This window comes from Gorilla gorilla, chromosome 6, assembly GCF_029281585.2.
Source record: "Gorilla gorilla gorilla isolate KB3781 chromosome 6, NHGRI_mGorGor1-v2.1_pri, whole genome shotgun sequence".
In the NCBI taxonomy this organism is placed as follows: Eukaryota; Metazoa; Chordata; class Mammalia; order Primates; family Hominidae; genus Gorilla; species Gorilla gorilla.
Window position 1 is genome coordinate 15,010,756 of NC_073230.2, and position 24,923 is coordinate 15,035,678.

General features: G+C 36.7%; 1 protein-coding gene across 8 annotated transcripts in view; it reads left to right on the forward strand.

Annotated features, from left to right (window-relative positions):
• The first annotated feature begins 200 nt into the window (after nucleotides 1-200).
• The window catches only part of MIOS (meiosis regulator for oocyte development), a 40,721-nt gene continuing 15,998 nt past the window's right edge, over nucleotides 201-24,923 (forward strand). The window contains exons 1-8 of one of the 8 annotated variants that reach the window (XM_019031722.4): nucleotides 201-862; nucleotides 1,410-1,507; nucleotides 5,822-7,159; nucleotides 7,488-7,586; nucleotides 16,502-16,756; nucleotides 19,021-19,190; nucleotides 21,879-21,944; nucleotides 22,789-22,947. In XM_019031722.4, coding sequence (XP_018887267.1) covers nucleotides 5,866-7,159; nucleotides 7,488-7,586; nucleotides 16,502-16,756; nucleotides 19,021-19,190; nucleotides 21,879-21,944; nucleotides 22,789-22,947 — 2,043 coding nt within the window. In that variant the 5' untranslated portion in view covers nucleotides 201-862; nucleotides 1,410-1,507; nucleotides 5,822-5,865. Of the gene's footprint in view, nucleotides 1,073-1,409; nucleotides 1,508-5,821; nucleotides 7,160-7,487; nucleotides 7,587-16,501; nucleotides 16,757-19,020; nucleotides 19,191-21,878; nucleotides 21,945-22,788; nucleotides 22,948-24,923 lie in introns of all 8 variants that reach the window. The other 7 variants (XM_019031721.4, XM_019031719.4, XM_019031723.4 and 4 more) reach the window with 7 other exon arrangements.

Here is a 24,923-nt window from a genome sequence, read left to right on the forward strand (position 1 = left end):
CATCATTTGCAAAAAAAAAAATGTTTAATAGAAATTAAAATGGACCCAGTGAACTAGAGTGTGTGACCCTGCTTAAAAACGACAGAGTGGTTCTGAGAAGCAGTCCCAGCCTAGGAACCCGGGGATCCGGCCTGTGGACCCACGGGCAGGGCCTGCAGGGTGCACCGGCGCTTTCGGGCGGAAGGCGGGGCCTCCCGGCCAGTGACCCCGCCCCGAGGCGCCTCCCGGGCGGGGAAGGGCGGGGCTCGCGCTGGGAAACTCCCCTTCCAAGGCCGAGGCGCCGCTGCGCGTCCTCCAGGCGTGGTGGTGGGGTCGTGGGCCTCAGCCCAGTGGTCCAGGTCACGGGCCGCACCGTCGCGGCCGCCATCTTGCCCGCGTCCGGGCTCCTGCGGCGGGAGGGGCGGTGTCCCGGCCGGAAGCGGCTGTGCGGCGGCCGCGCTGCCACCTCAGGTCAGTGAGCGCGACCCGGTCCGCGTCTCGGCTCTCGGGAGCGCCGCGGCCGCAGCGAGGGGCCGGAGATAGCCTAGTTGAAAGGCCCGGGCGTCTCGGCGGGGAGCGCGTTCCGCGCTGTAGGGTAATCGCGCCGGGCGGCCGGCCGGCTGGCCGGGCCTCAGCGGGAGCCACTGGGGGCTGCGGGCGGCCGTGGGACCTGCGGAGACCTCCTCGGGGCGCAGGGAACACGCTACAGCCTTCGCCGCGGCAGGCTTGTGGAGAGCGGCGTCCCAGCCTTTCCCGGGAGGCTCAGCCAGGTGCCTGGAGCGGGAGAGTCGGACTCAGATTCCTGCTTTACCTAGAATAGCAACGTGCCCTGTTCCCGTTGTACCCTCTTAAATACTATACTTCTTAAACGGCCTGTCTCCCGGTGAGCTCTGTTCTCTTCTCATATGAGTAATGAAAATTAAGAGGATGAATGAAACCTCACACGTGTTGTGGACTTTGCTGAATTGGTTAGCAAATGACTGCTTTTGCAGGCCTTTTGTATATTTTAAGGGAAATTTGGATATGTGCAGTGCATCTCCTCGAAGATGCTGATGGTGGAAATTTCTTGAAACCGCTCTCGTAATTTGCCACGGTAAGAAAAGTAAAAGACAACGTCAAAAAGCATGTGATTGGATACTTTGTACACTTAGTAGTATTGTAATGTGTTGGACTTCACTGTCCAGTAGCCACATGGGATTGAGATGTGCTGTAAGTGTAAAATACACATCGGATTTCCCAGAGTTGGTGCCAAAAAAATGTAAAAATCCTCAATAATTTTTGCATTGATTACATATTGAAGGGATAATGCTGTTGATATGTTGGCTAAATAAAATGTGTTTTTAAATTTAATTCCACCTATTTTTACTTTTTAAATGTGGCTACTAGAAATTTTTAAATCGTATGGCTCACACTGTATTTCTTTTGGACAGTGCTGTTACAAATATTCTGGTGAATGAACACAGAATCAGCATGGCTTTCCTTTGCTGAGAAATCACTGATGGGAAGTGAGACTTGTTAAACTTGAAAGGTGAGGATGTAAATACAAGCTGTAATTATTGCAGACCGCACCCCTTCTACACCTAATTTTTTAATGTCTCCAACATTTGGAGAAAACATTAACTTTCAGGGCTGATTAAGGGAATGGTAGTAATACTAACATCTGTGTGATGTGAAGAGCTCATTTCAGTTGATTGTCACAGCTTTGTGAGATGGAAATGGGATAGATTTTATCTCGGTTTTATGGTTTTGGAGTATTACAAGATTTGTTAGGATCTGAGCTGGGGAGTGGCTGTAGGATTTCTGACTCTAGATTGTTTTCTTTACACCAGATTCTTGGTGATGTATGTTCATGAGCAAGGAACTGTTTATCCTGTATATTAGATGGTGAAAAAAATACACTTCTTAAAAGGGTGGACATAGATGCACCTCTCTATACAGGGCTAGTCTTATGATGTGCAACCTGTGCAGTAGCACAGAGCCCAGCACTTAGAATGGCTAGCACTTAGTTTAATGGCCAGTCTGCTATCACTGTCTTGACATTGTAAATAATTTTTAAATGAGGGGCCCTGCATTTTTATTTTGCACCACGCCCTGCATATTGTGTAGCTGATCCTTTTCTTTGCAGTAATCTAGGATGGAAGTTGAGAGACCTTGGATAAGCACCCAAACATCTGGTCTTCACTTTACTCCTTTGTGAAATTAGAAGATTTAGCTAGTCTTTTTCTCTCAAGTTTTGATTCTGTATGAATTACTGTCATCAGATTTTGTGGATGGCAATATAAGTATTTTAGGTGCATAACATTGGAAGAAATGCTGATATTCTCCGTTGAGAGTCATGTAAATCAAAGTTTTAAATTTTACGCTAAAACTCGTATTTTATGTTTTGTAAGATGGATTTTTCTTTGTGGCATCAAGGTTGCTTACCATAGACCATTGGTATGAAGAGTAGGGTTGTGGAATGAAAGCCTAGATAAAAAGTGTGTTTATTTAAACATTGATTTTTCAATGAGATGGGAAAATGGCCCAGATCTCATGATGTCTCCAATTAAGAGATTTCCTTTGTTTGTGGGGGTATGAGTATGAACCCTTATTTGGCAGTATCTGTTCCTCTTTGCTGTCGTAGCTGCTTCCTGTTACATGAGGTGCCCCTCTTCCTCCTCATTCTTAAATTTTGAAACTCTTTTTAAGGTTGGACTTAATTTTATCACTACAGTGCAGGTTTTTTTTAGACCAGAGACTTCATCGGCTCATGTTTGCTGCTGTGTTCCCAGCTTCATAACCATGCCTAGAACATAGAAGGTGCCCAATCAATAGTCACAGAATAAATGAAAGTATAATAGCAGACATTTAAATCTTGGCTGGAGCCAACCTCTCCTAGGAAGGGTAGAAGTGGAAGCATGAGGAAATAGGTAAAACTTGGAGAAAGCAGTTGTGAGAAGTGTCAGAGGGATCATTCAGCACATGCATTTATTTAACAGACGTTTATTAACTTCCTACTAAGTGCCTAGCACTGTACTGGGGACTAGAGGTACAATGGAACACAAAAAATACTTCACCTGGTCTCATGGAGTGTATAATCCAGTAGAAGAGACAGAGATGGATGATTAAAGGGAAAGAATACTGTTTAATGACAGTGTATGTCTGAGTAACCAGACCTTGACTAGGGAGGGGACGGAGGGTGGTTGACGTCAAGGTTGAGCAGGTATTAACTCGGCCCAGAAGACAGGGAACTGTGCTCTAACCAGAGGAAACATCATTTGCAAAGGTATGGTGATGAGGGAGGAGGGTGTACTCTAGAAAGTGGAAAGGACAGTGTAAAAGGACAGCAAGAATGTTGTGCCACAAGGCCGGTGCAGTAGGCAGAGACCAAAAGCATTTAGGGTTTTGTAGGTTATACTAAGAGCAGCTGGAGACCATTAGAGGGTTTTAAGCAAGGAAGGATAGCCTGGTCAAGATTGTGTTGTAGAAAGATTTTTACTCTGGTATTATATAAAGCAAAATTTCTGAAGGACCGGGGGAAAGATGAATAAAAGAAAAGCCTCCAGCACCACACACCAGATATGTTGTATACCTTAATTTACTGAAATCAGTTTTCAGAGGCTTGAGACTATCCTCTGTGTGGTAGCACTTGGAAGCCTGAGTGAAGAGACAAAGTGATAAATAATTGGGTTGATCTAGGACTGGGGAAAGGCAAACCCAAAGTGGCAAGGAAATGAAGACATTGAGGGTGCTAGTAAGAATACTGAAATGATTGATCTTGGGCTTGAGAAATGCTAAAGAAGGAAATAAAACCAGTATAAGAATTCCTAAATCAGTGATCCCCAACCTTTTTGGCACCAGGGACCGGTTTCATGGAAGACAGTTTTCTCACGGATGAGGGGTGGGGGTGTGGTTTCAGGATGATTCAAGCGCATTACATTTATTGTGCACTTTATTTCTATTTACATTGTACTATACAATGAAATAATTATACAACTCACCGTAATGTAGAATCAGTGGGAGCCCTGAGCTTGTTTTCCTGCAACTGGATGGTCCCATATGGGAGTGATAGCAGACAGTGACAGATCATCAGGCATTAGATTCTCACAAGGAATGCACAACCTAGATCCCTCTCTTGCGCAGTTCACAATAGGGTTTGCACTCCTGTGAGAAACTAATGCTGCTATTGATCTGACAGGAGGTGGAGCTCAGGCAGCAGTGTGTGAGATGAGTGGCTGTAAATAACAGATGACGCTTAGCTCCCTTGCCTGCTGCTCACCTCCTGCTGTGTGGCCTGGTTCCTAACAGGCCAGGGAGCAGAACTGGTCTGCGGCCCTGGGAGTTGGGGACCCCTGGTCTAAACTATATGAGTCTATGAAGTTTTAGACTGGTAATTCCCAACTGAAACTTTTGCAAGATCAAAAAGAAAAGCAATTATGTTTGAGTTGAACTATTTAGTGTATCTTTATTAGGAGTCTATGCCAGGCTCTATATATGGCACTAAGGATAGAGAGGTAAGTGAACCATATCTTTACCTTATGAGAACTGACAACAGAGTTGTACAGATGCCAATTGCAATGAAGATTTTAAGTATGTTCATTCATTTTGAATCTATTACCTTTTGCCAGCCTCAGTTAGAAACAGGCATTTAAATTTTTGTAGGCAACCTTAATTATTGAAACACCATTTTTAACTATAGCTATATTTAGTTTGTGTGCTTCTACTGCTAGAATATTTATTTTTTTCAAGAATTCTACTTTAACACTTATTCAAAGTTTGTAGAAGCGAAAACTGAAAGAGCCTCTAATGATCACTTAATCCACTTTCTCAGAGTGTGGTATGTGTGTACCACTGGTCATAAACAGGATGCTTTGTAGATAAAACACAATCAAGCCTTTTTAATAGTTATATATTTCAGTGTAGGTTAAAAATATATTTAGCATAGCATACCATGATTCATGGACCTTATGAAGAGATTAAAGTCAATTTTCAGATTTTAAAAATGAGTCAGTTTAAAGAAAAATATTAATGGCATAGGTGTTACATGACTGAAGTTTGGGAAATACTAATCTAAACCAGCTCCTACATTGTGTAGATGAGAAAACAAAGGGGTTCCCCCACACACAGTGACTTTTCTGAGGCATATAACTAATATACGGCAGAGCTAGGACTAGAACTCAGGTTTGTTCAGTACATTCCAGTGTTTATTCTGCCATACAAGGCTGATGCTTATTACTAAAGTTGAAGAAACCACTATCTTAGTATGACATTGTACTTTAAATCTCCATTGTTCGTTACGATGACCACATATGGTTATTTATATTAAAATTTGTTAAAATTAAGGTTTAAAATTTGAATTAGTCACATTTCTAGTGCTCAGTAGCTACATGTGGCTAGTCGCTACCATATTGGACAGCAAGAATGTGAAACATTTCTGTCATTGCAGAAAGTTTTATTGGGCAGTGGTGCTTTAAACTATTGCTTAGGAATATGATTCATAAGTTTTCCCCCCTTCAAAGGGATAATACTTATTAATTTGCTTACCACACTGAAGTCGTTATAACTCTGAAGTTAAGCTGAAGGTACTAGTAACAGTGCAATTAAGATAATTGATCATGGGAAATATAGCCAGGATGGGATTCTCAGATTCCTACCAGCTCATTTTATTGGAAGTAGTGGTTCTTTCTCCTTTTTTTCCAATAAATATTTTCTTGAATTCATAGCAGATAGAGAGAAGAAATACAAATATATTGAAAAAGAGGGTTCTTGAATAGAGAATTTTCTGACTTTCTGAATAGTTTATTCAACGTAAGAATTATATTTTGTTGATATTTTAAAACTTTTTATTTTTAAACATTTTCAGTGAATGGACCTGAGTGGACCCTTTCTTTGATCACATCAGTAAACATGAGCGGTACCAAACCTGATATTTTATGGGCACCACACCAGGTTGATAGATTTGTTGTGTGTGACTCAGAACTAAGTCTTTATCACGTGGAATCTACTGTGAATTCAGAACTCAAAGCTGGATCTTTACGTTTATCTGAAGACTCTGCAGCTACATTACTGTCAATAAATTCAGATACACCCTATATGAAATGTGTTGCCTGGTATCTTAATTATGATCCTGAATGTCTGCTGGCAGTTGGACAAGCAAATGGTCGAGTTGTACTTACAAGCCTTGGTCAAGATCATAACTCAAAGTTCAAAGATTTGATAGGAAAAGAGTTTGTTCCAAAACATGCACGACAATGTAATACCCTTGCCTGGAATCCACTGGATAGTAACTGGCTAGCTGCTGGTTTAGATAAGCACAGAGCTGACTTTTCAGTGCTAATATGGGATATATGCAGCAAATATACTCCTGATATAGTTCCCATGGAAAAAGTGAAACTTTCAGCAGGTGAAACTGAAACAACATTATTAGTAACAAAACCACTTTATGAGTTAGGACAGAATGATGCTTGTCTTTCTCTTTGTTGGCTTCCACGAGACCAGAAACTTCTCCTTGCTGGTATGCATCGTAACCTAGCTATATTTGATCTTCGGAACACAAGCCAAAAGATGTTCGTAAATACAAAAGCTGTTCAGGGTGTGACGGTAGACCCATATTTCCACGATCGTGTTGCTTCCTTCTATGAAGGTCAGGTTGCAATATGGGATCTTAGAAAATTTGAGAAGCCAGTTTTGACATTGACTGAGCAACCAAAACCCTTAACAAAAGTAGCATGGTGTCCCACTAGGACTGGTCTACTTGCCACTTTAACAAGGGATAGTAATATTATTAGATTGTATGATATGCAGCATACACCCACTCCCATTGGGGATGAAACTGAACCCACAATAATTGAAAGAAGTGTGCAACCTTGTGACAATTACATTGCTTCCTTTGCATGGCATCCAACAAGTCAAAATCGAATGATAGTTGTAACTCCCAACCGAACAATGTCAGACTTCACTGTTTTTGAAAGGATATCTCTTGCCTGGAGCCCAATTACATCTTTAATGTGGGCTTGTGGTCGTCATTTATATGAATGTACGGAAGAAGAAAATGATAATTCTTTAGAAAAAGATATAGCAACGAAGATGCGTCTTCGGGCTTTATCAAGGTATGGACTTGATACAGAGCAGGTGTGGAGGAACCACATTTTAGCTGGAAATGAAGATCCACAGCTCAAGTCACTCTGGTATACTCTGCACTATATCCTTTTCATTGTGAATTTTGTGAGGTGAATCAGGTAGAAATGTTCCTGAAGTTTGCCAAAAGGTCAGTCTGTAAATATGCTGAATGTTTTATATACAAATACAAGTTACATAATACTAACATTATAAAGTAAAATTGTTCTAAACTTTCGAACTTGAAATACTGCTTTGTAGATTGTGTAGGAGGAAGAAAAGTGTATCTCTGCAATAGAGTCGAACCACCTTATTTACACTGATACTTATTATGAATTGGCTCCAAATCAAAATAAATTTAGCTTTGAAATATATTGTCATGCATCACTAGTATTTCCTATGCATTTAAATACTTATGAAGCAATACACAGAAGATATGGATCAGAAATCTCCAGGCAACAAAGGATCATTGGTTTATGCAGGAATTAAATCAATTGTAAAGTCATCATTGGGTAAGAAAATTCTATTTCATTTTCTCCAATATGTTTATAACTTTTGTACTTTTATTTTGCCCCCTGTCACTTGGCAGAAATTACCTAGTTATTTCAGGAACATGTACATAATTTTTTTTTGTTTTCTGATTGGATATTTCAGTGTATTGTTGAGTTAAATGCATACTTGTATTTATATCCAAAACCCTTTTTGCAGGGAGTCTTAATTCTCTGAAGTGATGTTGATCTTCTTAAATCTATTCACACATTTATTCAATGTTATTTTTTTGAAAACCCACTTTGAGAGGTTTTACACTAGACAATTTATAGATTACTGATTGTTAGTTCAGGTTTTATCACAACATTTTGCTTCTTAAAAACTAAAAAGATCTCTAATTGAAGGAGATCCCTTTTTATTTTGCTCCTCAAATACTTTCATTGAGCCATCTAACAGCAAGGAGTATGATATGAAATATGGCCTAACCTGGAGGAATTACACCCGATATAGTCCTTGGTTAATTAGTGAATGAATTAATTAACGTGTGAGTTAATGTAGGATTGAAAATTGGTATGGTAAACTATTAAAGAATAAAAGTGACAAAAACCAAGCTTTTTTTTTTTTCTGACTGCTTTAAACAGTTGTTCCTATTCTTTTACTGGAATTGAATAATGGGTTATATTAGAATTGCAGGTTGAGTATACCTTATCCAAAATGGCTTGGGACCAAAAATGTTTCAGATATTTTCAGATTTTGAAATATTTGCGTTATATACTTAGAGATTGACCATCCCTATTCTGAAATCCAAAATGCTCCGATGAGCATTTCCTTTGAATATCATCTCAGCACTTAGAAAGTTTCGGATTTTGAAGCCTTTTGGATTTCAGTTTTCAGATTTGGGATGCTCACCCTGTATCTCTGTGATCTAGGATTCGTTCTCTAGCTTTTGGTAAGTCAAATTTGGGCCCAAGTCAAGCTGTTAGAAAAGTAGTTAACATTATTTAGTCAAAGAGCAGTAATAGAAGTAGTAAATCCAATTTGATTTTTTACGGAGCTTGTATCAATACCATACAAACAAAATACAAAATAATAAAATATTTTAGAGTTGGTTAAGTGTTTTAATTAAACTGTTACATTATAGTGTTTTTTTAAGGTCTTTCAAATTACTTTGGTTCACTTTACTGAAAGATGCAGTAGACTACTTACTGATCAGTTTGATTTTATTGTTTTTGTATTAGCCCTCCACCAAAAAAAGTAACCTTTATTATAAATAGTAAAATGAATAAGTTTAGTTAGAAGCTGCTGTTTTTATTAACATAGGTAAAAGGGCACACATACTGTTTTACTCCCACAAATGAACCTGGTACCATGGTTCATGATTTTAGAGCCATTGCCTATTGCTACAAAGAATTAAACACCAAGTTTATAGAATTCATAGTGTTTTAGCTATATAGTACATCAGGCCACACTGCACTCAATTATTTAGAGGTTGGTTATTGTGTTTTTTGTATTTTGATATATTTTAAGGAAAAGCCAGCATCTGAGGAAAAGCAAAAGGGGAAAATGTAATATGTTTATGTTTCTGGTGCACTAGAGACAAACTGAGTATCCCACCCCTGTGTCAAAATAGTCTCTACCCAGACTAAAGAAACACTACTGTTGGAAAGATTTCCTCATTCACCATTCTCTCATTGCTAGGTTTTCAGCTTTTTGTTTTGTTTGGTATAGATATTTTTGTTTCTACTACCCAAAGGTGAAAAGTAGAGAAATACTGTCAAATATGCCACTCTTAGATTTCAGTCTTCTGTTTTATTTGGCCATACCTTTTCCTCTAATTGTATCTCTAATAATCAACACATGGTAAGTCAACACATTGAGCCATCTTGTCCACAGTAACCTAATACACAAGTTTATTAGAGCATACAGCTAAATTTTAATTTTGGTAACAAATAGTATATATATAAGTGCTTGCTATGAATTAGTTGCTTTTCCCATGTTACTTTAATTTTTACAACTACAATATAAAGTAAGCTCATTCATTCAGTAAGTATTTATTACATGCATACTATATGCCAGGAGTTATCCTAGGAACTAGAGACATAACTCTCAAGAAGATACATAAATCTCTTCCCTCATGGAGATTGAGCAGGATCAGTGTCATCCCTGCTCTTGAGGAGTTTATATTCTAGTTTAGAATGTAGACAAGTAAGCTGGCAGTTATAACACAGGGAAGAACAGACAGTTAATTACAGGAAGGACTCCTAATCTGGTTGCAGGGATTAGAGGTTTCTCAGAGGAGGTACAGTTAAAGACAAGGTCCAGACAGGGAGCAGCATGTGCAGTGGACCCAGAGGGTAGAGAGCATAGCACATTATTATGGCTGAAACAGAGCATGAGAGGGGAAGTGAGGAAAGAATGGAGGCTAGAAAGGTAAGCAATGGGCTAACTCAAGAAAGACTTAGAAATCATGTTAAGAATTTAGGGAGATTCATCTTGTAAGACGGGGAAACAGATGGATTTGTGACAGATTTGTGTTTTAAAAGGATCAAGATTGATAGTAGGGATATCAGATAGAAGCCTGCTGCAAGGAGGCAAGACGTGATGCTATCCTTACCAAGGTTAGTAGCAGAGGAGCTAGAGAAATGTGGATACATTAGAGAATAGGACAAAATTTAATGATTAATTAGATAAAGGGGTGGAGAAGATGGAAAAGTCAAAGGTAGCACACATATATTTAGTTTGGGAAACTAGTTAATTTTAAGTATGTTAATTAGGAATAACACAGGAAGAGTATTTGGGTTTATTTTGGAGCAAGTTGAAATCAAGATGCTTAGGTAGAGATGTCCATTGGGCAATAGGATATCAGTTCAAAGCCCAGGGGAGGAATATAATGTATGTCAGAAATAAATGATATTTGATAGAGTAAATGGAATTGTTTGGAGTAAGAAAGAGATGGCTTAAAGGAGACTGAGGCAGATTGTCGAGAGATGTAGGAGAAAGATCTATATGACAAAAACCGCAATCACTTTTATACCAACCTAGTATACATTCATGTGGAAGAGAGGTCAGTTGTCCGGTGCTCCATGCTTCAGATCCAGCCAAATAAGAACTAAAAAGGACTCACTGAATTTAGGACTAGGAGAAGGTCTTTCACTGGCGGTATGGATAGCAAATTGCAGTTATGTTAGAAATTCAGAGTGGGTTGAGGAAATGAAGTAATCAATTATACTTTTTTCAAGGAATTTGACTATATAAAGGAGGACAAAAAGATACCCAGTAGGAGGAGACAAATCTGGAGCCGGGAGCTTTGTGTTGCTTTATTTCTGTTTTCAACATGGGATTAATTTAAACATGTTAAATGCTAATTGAAGGAAGCCCATAGAAAGAGGTTAAAGATGCAGAGAGAAGGGAGTGAAGTGAAGTTCCTAGAAATGGGAGGGAATGGGATCCAGAGCACAGGTTTCTTTAGCTTTAGATACAAGGGTGCACACCTCCACATTTGCCAGAGGAAAGGGGAAAAGGATGCTGTATGCAGGATGTTTAAGTTTCAATAACCAGAGGCTGAGGGATTTCCCATTTTATGGCTCCTGTTGAGAAGGAGCAGAGAGGTTGTAGGAAGAGGATATGGAGAAGAGGAGAGAGAGCTCTCTTGAGAAATATGGGAGGATTACTGGGTAACATTATTTTACCAGAAGGCAGAATAAAAGTCAGTAGGGCAAGATAATTAAATATATTGGCAAGAGAGTGATTCACTTGACCCTTGGGATCTTATTTGGATAGAGATGAAAATGAAGACAGGATAAGACTGATAAGTAGAAATAATAGTGGTGAAGACACTGCGAGGTTGTGAAAAATATAAGGAAGTGAGATTTTTGGAAGGCTACGTGGTTGTGGTTAGAAAGTAGGTCTTTTGGAGGAGGACAGTTTCAAGTGTGGCTGTGAAAGGAGTAGCTAAAGTCTTGGAGGTGTAGACCACTGGAGATAAGGAAGCAAAGGAACTGAGAGGCTAGTTTATTGAATGGGCTAAGTGCTTAGATCAACCAGGATGAGAAGAATGCATGCTCTGAGGGAATCTCTTCTACAGACCTGTATAGCAAGTTCACAGTGTTATTAGTAGGTATAATTCCTTCCTTTTAAGATGGCAGAAAGTTGTATAAAAAATATTGGCCTGCTTTAATCCATCATGAAAATAATATTTTTCATGCTTAAAGAGTAAACTCTACAGTTCCGGCTACTCAGGAGGTTGAGGTAGGAGGATCGCTTGGGCCCAGGAGTTTGAAACCAGTCTGGGTTACATAGAGACCCTGTCTCTCTTTTTTTTAAAACAAACAAACAAAAAGGTAAAATCTAATCTAGAGAACTGAGAATTTGTCTATGCAAAATGACTTCAAGGGGCAAAATAGCTAGGATTTCTTATAAACTGGATAATTGTATTGCTTAGTTACTACATAGATATTAAAATGAAACAAATTAGTAGCTACAAAGAGCATAGTGTCTGATTGCTGATTTGAAAGAAATGTTTAAATCCTAATTTTTTTTTTTTTTTGGAGACAGAGTCTCTCTCTCTGTCACCCAGGCTGGAGGGCAGTGACACAATCTTGGCTCACTGCAACTTCCACCTCCTGGGTTCAAGTGATTTTCGTGCCTCAGCCTCCTGAGTAGCTGGGATTACAGACGCATGCCATTACACCTGGCTAATTTTTGTATTTTTTGTAGAGACAGGGTTTTGCCACATTGGCCGGGCTGGTCTCAAACTCCTAACCTCAAGTGATCTGCCTGCCTCAGTCTCCCAAAGTGCTGGGATTACAGGCATGAGCCGTCGTGCCTGGCCTAAATCCTGATTTTTAATGTTTAAATAAACTTGTTTTCCTTGCAGCCATCAGTAAAACGTTTTCTGTTATTTATGTATAGGACAGTCTCAAATTTAGGAGATAAAATTTTGTTACTTTAGTGTTACATAACATGCATAAATATATTTTACTTCGTTTTCAGAGATAAATTAAAAATTTATATGTATGTTAAACTCATAAGTTAAAACCCATGCTGACATCATATTGCTTATTTGATAATTCTGATAACTGTAGCATAGTTATCAATAAAAAGATCTCTAAGCAGAAAAAATATGTGATACAATAACCATGTTCTTAACATGCAGGACATATTAATATTTCCACCTCCTAGCAGTGACCTCTTTGAATTCATTTTCAGTCATCTACTGCATAATGACGTTTCTGTTAACAATCGACTGCATATATAATGATGGCCCCATAAGATTTAATACTGTATTTTAACTTTACCTTTTCTGTGTTTAGGTACTCAAATACTTACCATTGTGTTAGAGTTGCCTGCAGTATTCAGTACAGTAACTTGCTATAAAGCAGAGGTGTCCAATCTTGTCTTCCCTGGGCCACAATGGAAGAATTGTCTTGGGCCACACATAAAATACACTAACGATAGCTGATGAGCTAAAAAATAAAAAAGTTCTTAAAAAATCCCCCCAAAATCTCATAATGTTTTAAGAAAGTTTACAAATTTGTGTTGGGCTGCATTCAGAGCTGTCCTGGACTGTGGGTTAGACAAGCTTGCTTTATAGCCTAGGAGCAACAGGCCCATGTAGCCCAGGTGTGTAGTGGGCTATGCCATCTAGGTTTGTGTAAGTACACTGTGATGTTCATACAACAACGAAATTGCCTAATGACACATTTCTCAGAAGGTATCCCTACTGTTAATCAACTCATGACTGGATTGTTCTCTATTCTGTTCCATGACATGATTTCTATGAAATAAAAACTCTTTAAGAAATTAGAATATTATTATATTATTAAGCTGTAAGGAACCATTTGAAAAATAAATTGCTGATTTTTGCTCACCTGTTTTAAAATTGTATTATCACTGAATACCAGCTTTAAATCCAAAATTTATAGGAGAGATATGAAAATACACACCTTATAATACATCTCAGCCTCTACCTGAAATTAAATGACTGCATTCTGCCCTGACAATTTAAATTTGTTATTTAGAGTGAATGTTTTAATTTTTTTAATAAGTGTTTTATTAACTTTTATCATTAATCATTAAAAGTTTTCACATTATAGTCCTTAAAAATCCACTTTCATAAGCTAAAAGTGATTTTGTCTTTGGGCTGACTCCCCTCATGGTTGCAAATAAAGTAGCATGCTGCTTCTTTTTAGTGGGTAGGAAGTGCTGTTAAAGTAAGAAAACTTTTTGGAAGTTTCCTCTTAACTCCTTGACCTGAATTGGCAATAGTTTCCAATAGTCAGGGTAAAAATAAGTAACTTCAAGTGGAATTATTTAACTATTTTTTGTATTTCCAAAATTTTACAAATAACACATCTTGAAACTTTTTCATAAAGCAATCGGATATAATTTAAAATATGTACTAACATGCATAATATTTTAGACTTGCCACAGCCTAAAATCAGATAATCACACAAGGTTTTTAAAAGTATGAGTTAGGTATAAAAGAGAGTTTAGACCTTTGACTAGGTACTATTTTACCTTTTTTTTTTTTTTTTTTTTTTGTTAAAGAGACAGAATCTCACTCTGTCACCCAGGCTGGTGCAATCTCGGCTCACTGCAACCTCTGCCTCCCAGGTTTAAGTGATTCTCCTGCCTCAGCCTCCCGAGAAGCTGGGACTACAGGTGCACACCACCACACCCGGCTAATTTTTGTATTTTTGGTAGAGACCGGGTTTCGCCATGTTGGCCGGGCTATTCTCGAATTCCCGACCTCAGGTGATCCGCCCACCTCGTCCTCCCAAAGTGCTGGGATTACAGGCATGAGCCACGGTGCCCAGCCTAAAATTTTTCTTAAAAATCATTTAGTCTGAATACTTGAAAAGAGTAAAAATAGGCTGGGCACGGTGGCTCATGCCTGTAATCCCAGCACTTTGGGAGGCTGAGGTGGGTGGATCACCTGAGGTCAGGACTTCGAGACCAGCCTGGCCAACATGGCGAAACCTGGTCTCTGCTAAAAATACAAAAATTAGCCGGGTGTGGTGGTGTGCACCTGTTGAGGCAGGAGAATCGCTTGAACCTGGGAGGCGGAGGTTGCAGTGAGCTGAGATGGTGTGCCATTGCACTCCAGCCTGGGTGACAGAGCAAGACTCCATCTCAAAAAAAGAAAAGAAAAATTTTATATGTGTAATTTAACTTGCAAATGACAATTAAGTTTTTAATATTTTCTTATTTTTGCTTGTGTTTGTTTATGCCTTTAATTCCTTGACCAGAATGACTATAGCTAAATTAACTTTGGTAGTGTATTTTCATTCATTTACTATCTCGTCATTTCCGTGGGTCAGGAGTCTGGGCACACCTTAGCTGGGTCCTCTGTGGAGAGTCTCAAAAAGGCTAACCAGAAGGCATCAGCCAAGTTGTATTTATTTTTAGAGGTCGGAGTGCTCTTCCAGGTTCGTGGAGTTGTTGGCAGAATTCAGTTCCTTGCAACTGTAGGACTGAGGTAGCCATTTTCTTGCGGGCTAATGGCCAGAGGTTGCTCTCAGCTCCTTAGAGGCTATTCACAGTTCCTTGCCCCGTGGCCTTCTCACAGACCCTCTCAGAGCACAGCAGCCTTTACATCTTCAAGATCATCAGCAGGAGATCTGTCTCCTGCTGCTTCTCTCTTACCTCAAAGGACTTACTTAATTAGGTCAGGCCCACACAGGATAATCTTCCCTTGATTCACTCAGTGAAGTGAGTAAGGGCCTTAATTATATCTGCAAAATGCTTTCACCTCTGCTGTATTCTGTTATCTCGAGACAAGTTACAGATTCTACCTGTACGCAAGGGGAGGGGTTTACACAAGAGTGTGGTTGGCGGGGCGGGAGGGCGGGCCAGGACAGGAATGCAGCCGTTTTTAACAGTTCTGCCTACAACCAACAGGTTGAATGAGGAATTCTAGAAACTATCTGCTGTTGATCTAGTTATTTACAAATGTATAATTGCAGTATTATATGTAAATATATAAATATATAATTACTGTAAATTACAAAGGTAAATTACTACAAAAAATAAAAAGTTGGTAATGTTGGACATTCATGTTGCCTAATTCATAATTTAGTTTATTCTGAAAATCCTTTTTGTTAAAAAACATAATTATATAATGACAATTTTGGTGGTAAAACTTTCTAGAACATTTAAGAATTTGTTATTATAGTTCTTAAGTGTCATCTTTATTCGTTTTGACTTTGGCACTAAGTATCATCCTAAGTGAAATTACCATGTCATTAGGATCAACTGCCTTGATTGCAGTATAAATAATGCTACGTGAAGGCAAGGGTTTGTTCTGAAAAAAGAATGAGAAATGAAGTTTTCTGATTTAGTAAGGGGAAAAATAGCCCTCAAGTTAGTCCCATTATATTTTAAAGTTATTACTTACCTTAAACTTTCAAAGTACTTTGAAGTCTGTAATCTTGTTTTTTAATGTACAGAGAGAGAAGGAAGAAAGCAAGATCACTTCTACTGGATTTCAGACAGTAGGGATACCTTGTGAATAAAACAGACAAGACACCTGCCCTTTTGGAGCTTATGTGCTACTGGGAGAAGAGATAAGACTGAAAAATAAATTAACAAATGGGAGCACATATTAAGTGCTAAAGGAAATAGAGGAAACAATGGGTGGTGAGTTAGATAATAACAGGTATATCTATTTTAGATTAGGTGGCCAGGCAGTAACTCAGTTTAGTCCATCTGAGCATTTGCTCTTATTTCAGTAGTTCTTTGCTAACTCAAGGAGCTACTGTACTTAAAAACATGCAAAATATGTTGTATTTGTGGCATATTTCATATTTACACTATCATAAAATTATGGCCGAGAAGTTAAATATTCTAAATGTGTCAACATAGTTCTCTGTAAAACTGACTTATTTTCCAAATATATTTTGAAATAAAACAATATAAAAATGTTTTCTGTTTTTAGGAATGGTGGAAAGCAGCAGACATAATTGGAGTGGGTTGGATAAGCAAAGTGATATTCAAAATTTAAATGAAGAGAGACTCTTAGCTTTACAGCTTTGTGGGTGGATAAAGAAAGGAACGGATGTAGACGTGGGGCCATTTTTGAACTCCCTTGTACAAGAAGGGGAATGGGAAAGAGCTGCTGCTGTGGCATTGTTCAACTTGGATATTCGCCGAGCAATCCAAATCCTGAATGAAGGGGCATCTTCCGAAAAAGGTATTAGGTTATAAACTAAGATATTAGTTATAATCTAAGATGTTAGCAGTTCATAGAATCTTTTAAAGAAAAGAGGCTAATAATTTTCAAATATCTAATCACTTAAAATTTTCATTTAATTTTTGTTGGAGGAGAAAATTAACACAGCAGTATATCTATAACAGTAAATACTTAGCTCATCTCTTATGCCTTGGTTTAGGGCTGTAAAAAAGATGTGTCTTAAATGTTAGTATAATATAAGGAGTGCTCAAGTGTGTTCATTTTCAATGTTTTCTCTTAAAGATAGTTCACATAACATTTTTAAAAATATATTTCCTTAAAGATTAGGACTACTTTAGCCTACAAGTATTTTTATGATCCATATTTGAGTGTTTTAGTTTATACTTTCTTTGGGATGGTTATTGTTTGACCTTTAAGAAACTCTGAATGACACTTTTATTTAGGCTAATACAAATTCTTATAAAAAGCATACTTTGATCTTCAAAAATGCTTCTTGAGTCTGGCGATTAAAATACAGTTTTCATTTAGTATTTTTTAAAAAGAAAGAAATAAGGTAAGGTTTTTTTACTCTGGCATTTTGCCAGAGGATCCTCAGAAAAACAAATCCTAATACAAAACCTCAGAGGTTTTTTTCTTATCAGGAATATTTCACTTGGAAATAACTAAAATATATATAGCTATTGGTCTTTAGTACACCTAAAAAATAATTTTTGAATATTCAGAATGCTGAATCCTTACTTGCTGGTCCATTTTGAAACCATTATAGTTTAGCTGTAGCATAGCGAAAAACATGAAATTCACTGTAATTTTTTTTGTAGTCTAAAAGTTAAAAAAGTTAATGTTTTGCTCAGATTGGCATCTTTTCCTTCACCTTTGCTCTAACAAAAGTCTTCCTCATTTAAGAGTGAGATAGAAAATAGGTGATGATGGAAAAAAGAATTGATATTTAAAGCCATTTCTAATTATAATTTTGCTATAACTTGAAAGGGTGATACTTTCCTATCTTGTGTACCTGGAAAATTTGGTGGTCGATTTAAACACCCATACTAACAATAGGGAAAATGTATCTTTCCAGTGATTTTAAGGACTGAAGAGAAGACTTCTCTGAGTCAAACATTCTTTTCCATTTAGAAGTAAATTGTTCTATACAAAATCCAAAGATACTTCTTTGCTATTTTTATTTTTATTTTAAAAGACCTTAAATCTAATGTATTAGGCAAAGGAAGCAAGCCCAAAGTAACTTGGGAAAATGTTTATAGAAATGAGGAATATAAAGCTGTTAAGAACATAAAGTGGGAAACACTGCTTTATTTGGAAAAGAAAGAAAAAGATTAGAATCAAGAAATAGATTTAAAAAACTTATATAATAAGTGTGGAAAATACTTAAAAGTGAAAGTTACAGGAAAATTCAGTTTTTTCTTTTGAAGCTGAACTTAGGTTAGAAGACTAGGCAGCCATCCTGCTGAAGGCAAAGTTAGCAGCTTATCAGCATGCATCTAAACTGCTAAGAACAAATGTTTAAAAGACTATTGGTAACAAATGCTTTGTTGCAAATGGGTCTAAATGCAGTTCTGTGGTAATTCTTATAGTTCATTTTGTCCTGGAAAAATTGTAAGTGTAATACTGTAATTAAAGTATTGAAATATTACTTTCTGCACTTTGCATTGACACTTATATACATAAGTATCTGCATTATATATTTAGGAATAGGAAAATAAAATGATTTTGAATATTGCAGTCTTGAGATGCAATATTTACTATAAGTGTTTTTGAAATACCTTTACATTAATAAACTTGTTAAAGTTGACAGTGATTCTGGTAGGATGACTTCACTTTTCTTCATTTAGTAAGCAATAACGTACATATATGGGAACATACACAGGAATAACTTATATAAGACCCTGCCTGGATTGAGAACTTGAAAATTAAAAGATCTGCTTTCCTGCACAGAGTTTGCACACATGGGCATGAGTTTTATAAGGGTAGAAATGTTTTGCTTATTGTCTTTGCCAAATTTTCCAGTCTGAATCAAAACCCAACCCCCCCCCTTTTTTTTTTTCAAGAGTAAAGTGCAACTTTATTAAGAAAGTAAAGGAATAAAAGAATGGCTACTCCATAGGCAGAGCAGCCCAAAACCCTTATTCTCTGAGCTCATTTTTCTGAGGGTAAAAGTCACCCTCTGATTTCTATTTATGGTTTAAGAAATGTAGAAGAGATATTAAGCTTTTGATCACTTTGATTAGCTGGCTGTTTTTAATATGCAGGAGATCTGAATCTCAATGTGGTAGCAATGGCTTTATCGGGTTATACGGATGAGAAGAACTCCCTTTGGAGAGAAATGTGTAGCACACTGCGATTACAACTAAACAACCCGTATTTGTGTGTCATGTTTGCATTTCTGACAAGTGAAACAGGATCTTATGATGGAGTTTTGGTAAGCTAACTTGTTTTTTAAGATCTTCCTTTGAATTAAGATAGGAGTTTTTATCTAACTTTATTAAAATTTTCAAATGTCTGTTGCTTAAAATATTATATTTTGATGCATATGTGATTTAAAATAAGGCATCTTGGGCTTTTTTTTTGAGCAGCTCTTCTTGAGTGTGATTCCCGTCCTAGAGTGAGTTAACTGATACCAAACTGGATTTGATTTTTATGGTTTTAATATGATTTAAAGATATAGAAGGAATAAAGATTTTATCCTTTAGCTTAAGAACTGAGCTGTAGAAATCTACAGCTGTGTAAACATAAAAATATATTCTCTGTTTAAATACACTGTGCACACATGCACGTGTGTGTGTGTGTGTGTGTGTGTGTTTGTTAAATAAAACAACTCACGATTATTGATCAGTTATGGTGGAGGTGGCCATACATCTTGTCCCAGTTAGTCTTTGTGGTTCCTGTTAGGAATGATAACAGTACTTACAGTGGACTATTTCAGCTTTTTATTTGGTCTTTGTGTTATTCTTTTTCTCTTCTGTTTTAACCACCTGTGATCATAACACTATCAAATAGGTTCTTTATCACAAAATGGGGAAAGAAAGAATGAAGTGAGATTTGCTTACCAGTTTTAGCTATTGGGTTTTAAGCTAAACAATAGTACTACAACTTTCTTTGCACTACTTGGCTTCTTTCTAGCAATGGGAAGAACTTTCTACACTGAAATTCATTTCTATATTTGCTACTGTACCATTTCTTATCAATTATGCATTTCTTGAATAAGTCATTTAAGTATTAGTCCCTAAGAATTTGTAAAAATATGTATTTTATTGGAGCAGCTTAATGAAGTGTTTAATAAATGTGTATTTTGCACTTTATATACTTTATTACTTTTAATAAATTACTATTGAACTTTTTCTGACCAATTCAAATTAATACATATAATGTTAAGACTGTTTATTTTTTAACTGTATTTAATCTTTTTTGTTAAACAGAAGACTTTAAATGTATCTTGGAGAGATAAAATAATACTTTCACGAAGTGTTAGAGAATGATAGAGACTAGATAAACAAGTGGATTGTTAACTTCTGAATTGATAAAGATGTATATTGTTTAAATATTAAATTTCTGCATTTTAAGTTAAGTGACCCATAATAAGTACTTTTCTTTCCCTTTTTTTTTTTTTTTTTGTTGTTGTTGTTGTTGTTTTTGAGACAGTGTCTTGCTCTGTACCCATACTGGAGTGCAGAGGTGCAATGGCAGCTCACTGCAACCTCCACCTCCTGGGTTTAAGTGATTCTTGTGCCTCAGCCTCCCAAGTAGCTGAGACTGCAGGCATGCACCACCATGCCGGCTAATTTTTGTATTTTTAGTAGAGACGGGGTTTCCTCATGTTGGCCAGAAATATCAATTCTGGTCTCGAACTCCTGATCTTGAATGATCCACCTGCCTTGGCCTCCCAAAGTGCTGGTATTACAGATGTGAGCCACCATGCCCTGCCCCAGTATCCTTCTTTTGCTATACATAAATTTGAGTTATTAGATAACAGTCATCTTGAGTACGAAGTTCATATTTCCAAGCTGCTTCATGTATGTATTTAGTTATACTTTATGTATAAATAATTATAATTAATGTTGCTCTATTTAAAAAATGTTAATAGTAATGTGAAAAGTACTGAATTGGGAAGTCAGAAGATACAGGCCTGACTCCTTGCTCTGCCCCATTTACCATAGCCATTCAGTTAATTTTTTTGAGTATTACTTTCCCGAGATGTAAAATGGGACAGAATAATGTTTATAACTCTTTCCAGATCAAAATTTTGTAACATATGCAACTGAATCTAAGAGTTAAATCTAGTTATATGAAATATGTTCTCTCTTTAGGGCAAAACCATATTTTATCATAGAAAAAATATGCTAAGATACAGGTATCAACTGAAGTGATCTACGGTTAAAAAAGTAAAATTTTCATAGGATGACTTCGATGGAAATTGGATCTTTTTTGCACCCTTAAATTATTTTTACAAATTACAGAATTAATTGTACCTTCCTACATTTGTAGTAAATATATTTCAAAAGTGTTTCATGATATTGACGAGTTTACAAAAATTTTAGTTATTATAATGCCTCTGAAATCTTTGCCACAAACCACCTATATAACAACTTTAGCCACAAGAATGTGTCTGTTTATGTTTTAAAACTTGTCACTTTGTACTTGGAAACGTATATTGGTATTCTTCTAAATTGTGTACTGGTGTAGCCAATTCACAAATTTCTTAGACTTACTGATTAACTTAGTAGCCAAGGAAAGATTTCCTTAGTTCTCTAAAATTAATTTCTATGATGGAAAGATTATGTGGCATCTTAAATTTCATATACTGTGCATCATTGCTTATGTTTTATATTGGAGTTATGTAAGACTGACCTGGATTTTTAAAAACTGAATTTGGCTAGTGTTTAAAAGGTAAATTTTTACTTTGCAAGGACAAAACCTTATTGTTGAATTTCCTGAGAGTTACATCAAGAAAGGCATCTCAGGCAATTAATGGCTCCGCAAGATAAATATAACTTATTAATAAATTTGGAAATAAACATATTCATTTTATTTATATAAAACATTCAGTCTCTGCAAAAATTTAAAACCAGTGCGCCTAGAAGTAACTCCTTGCTTTTTCTCTTCTTTCCAGTATGAAAACAAAGTTGCAGTACGTGACAGAGTGGCATTTGCTTGTAAATTCCTTAGTGATACTCAGGTGAAAACTGATTTAATTCCACATTTGAAGTAATTAATATGTACTGTCACAATTATGTAAGAAACTAGTCTTTATAATTATATATGTGTGAGATTGATAAGCTAATTCTTCTAAAAAGTATGGTACGAATTTATTAGATAAAAATATTTTGAAAATGTCTACCATAACTAAATTTATTTGTTTAGAATACTGACAATATTTTAGTATATTTCTTCTTTGGAGGGTAAGATTAGTTAGTAGGTAAAGATGTTAAACTCACCTCTTAGTGATGCTATGAAAGGGTTCCTCATTTTTACTACATTAAACAATGCTAAATGCCTATGCTGTGTATATAGTGAGGGGGAAATGCATATAAACAACTAGTAATACTATATGCTAAGTACTATAATAATGAAAAATGCTGGGGAAATATGGAGGAATCTTGGCAAGAGTTTGGGGTGGGTTGAAGTCAGGGAAGACCTAAAGGAAGTTATTCTTGATGATCTTAAAGTTCCCTTCCAACTCCAGATTTTGTGATTCTGTTACATACTACTATGATAGACAGCAAAAACTTCGCAGAATAATGAGGACAATTCTTTTTAAAATAATAAACCATCTGTAGTTCTTTTATGGATTAATTATCAACATAGTAAATGCCTTTTTAAAATATTTTAAATGATTATGGATATTGCTTTGAAATTTGTAATAGATGCAGACTTCTTAGTTACATATTTATATTTTAGTAAAGTCTTTTGTTTTAAAATGTTTTCCCTTAGGAATGAAATTGTTCAAAATGTAGTAGTTTTGAAGTACAAAATACATAGTGAAACAGATTGCTTTAGAAAAATCACTTTAAATTTTCCAGTTAAATAGGTACATCGAAAAGTTGACCAATGAAATGAAAGAGGCTGGAAATTTGGAAGGAATTTTGCTTACAGGCCTTACTAAAGATGGAGTGGACTTAATGGAGAGTTATGTTGATAGAACTGGAGATGTTCAAACAGCAAGTTACTGTATGTTACAGGTCAGTGCAGTTTGACAGCAGCTTTTAAAAAAGTAACAATATTCTATATTTTCTTTCCTCAGTTGAAAGTAAATATGCACTTTTGCTTGCTTAGGATCTTTAGAAGGCATTTAGTTTTAACCTAATCAGTTGATCTACTGAAGACTTGTGCCTTATATTACTGTCCCTAAGCCTCTTCATTGAGTTATCCAGTTTTTCCTTTCAGTCTGAGAAGGGCCAGTCTTGACTGCATCTGAATTTATGTAAAGCTCAAATGGAATAGAGAAACTCTCTTCAGTTTCTCCAATGGTTGACATAACTGCATCTTCTACAAGAAAGATTGGCTTTTCCTGATCTCAACTATAGTCTTACTTGAAGTGCTGAAGTCTAGTTACACCACAGCTCTCAGCTTTCATTTTCTCTTTTTATTATCAATGGGGGTATTTGGGGTAACCAATTTATCTATATTTTCTCAATTTTTACTGTCCAATGATTAAAAACAGATTCCAGGCATCGATTGCTGTCTACTTTACTTTTGCTGGAAATAATGGTAAAATTTAGAGTATTCTCCTGAGATTTCCTGTAGCCCTCCAGTTGATCTTATCCTTACATGGTGTTGGTACCCTCCTCTTTCCTGCCCTCATCCTCATGTCACAATATGGTAGCATACTGTGTACTGGGTGAACACAGGAAAATGCCCCCTCTCCCACTGCACGTTCTTGTGCATATATAGAGACACTAGCCCACAGACCACAAAGTAAACTTACCTAATGTATCAAGCCACTGCCCATGGAAGAAAAATACCCTTCTATAACATTTTTTCTTGCTGAGATAAAATTATGTCTTTTAAATTAAAGTGTATGTATATGGCTGTAGATGGCTACAGAGTGCAAATGAGTTAGTAACTTCTTACCAAGATTTATAAAATATATTTAAAATGCAGACAATACAGATCTTGCTTTTTTAAAATCCAGTCTGATAATTGCTGCCTTTAATTGGAGTGTTTCCTTCATTTACATTTATATGGTCATGGTTAAGTCTACCATCTTGCTATTTGTTTTCCGTTTTGTTTGTCCTTTTTCCTTTTGTTCCTATGTTCCTTTCCTACCTTATTTTGGGTTAATATTTCCATGTTTCATTTTGTTGCCTCTATTGGCTTTTTAGCTATATCTCTTTTCATTATCTTTTTTAAAAGATGTTGCTGTAGGTCTAACAATATGCATCCCTCAGCTCATCAAAGTCAACATTTTACCCCCTCATACTTCACATTTCTCACCTGACACATCATGCTTTCTTTCTACTTTACCCTTTCTTATGTCACTCTGACACTTTCTGGGTTTTACTTCATGCTTCACAAATGTCACAACGGTGTGATTTCATTTACACATCCATTCCTTTGTCCTATTGTCGTATATTTTACTTTTACAGATATTATATACTCCAACTTACAGTGTTTTTTTAACAGTCATTTGTCTTTTATGTAAATTATGAAAAGAAAGCATGGGCTTTTATATTTATTCACTTATTTACCATTCGTGGCATTCTTTTTCCTTCCTGTAAATCCTATAGCATTCCTTGTAATATAGGTGACAGATTCAAATTTTAACTGAAAATGTCTATTTCACTCTTATTTTTTCTTTCAACACTTTAAATATGTAGTTTCACTGTCTTCTGGCCTCTGTTGTTTCTGATGAGAATCAGCTGTTCTTATGCTTTTTTCCCTGTCTGTGATGTTTCATTTTTTGTTGGGTTTTTTTTTTTTTTTTTGAGACAGGGTCTCGCTCTCTCACCCAGGCTTGGGTGGATCTCAGCTCATTGCAGCCTCCAGGCTCAAGCAATCCTCCCAAGGAACTGGACCACAGGTTCACGCCACCACTCCTGGCTAATTTTTTGTATTTTTGACAGAAATGGGGTTTCACCATGTTGCCCAGGCTGGTCTCAAACTCCTGACCTCAAGTGATCTGCCCTCCCCGGCCTCCGAAAGTGTTAGGATTACA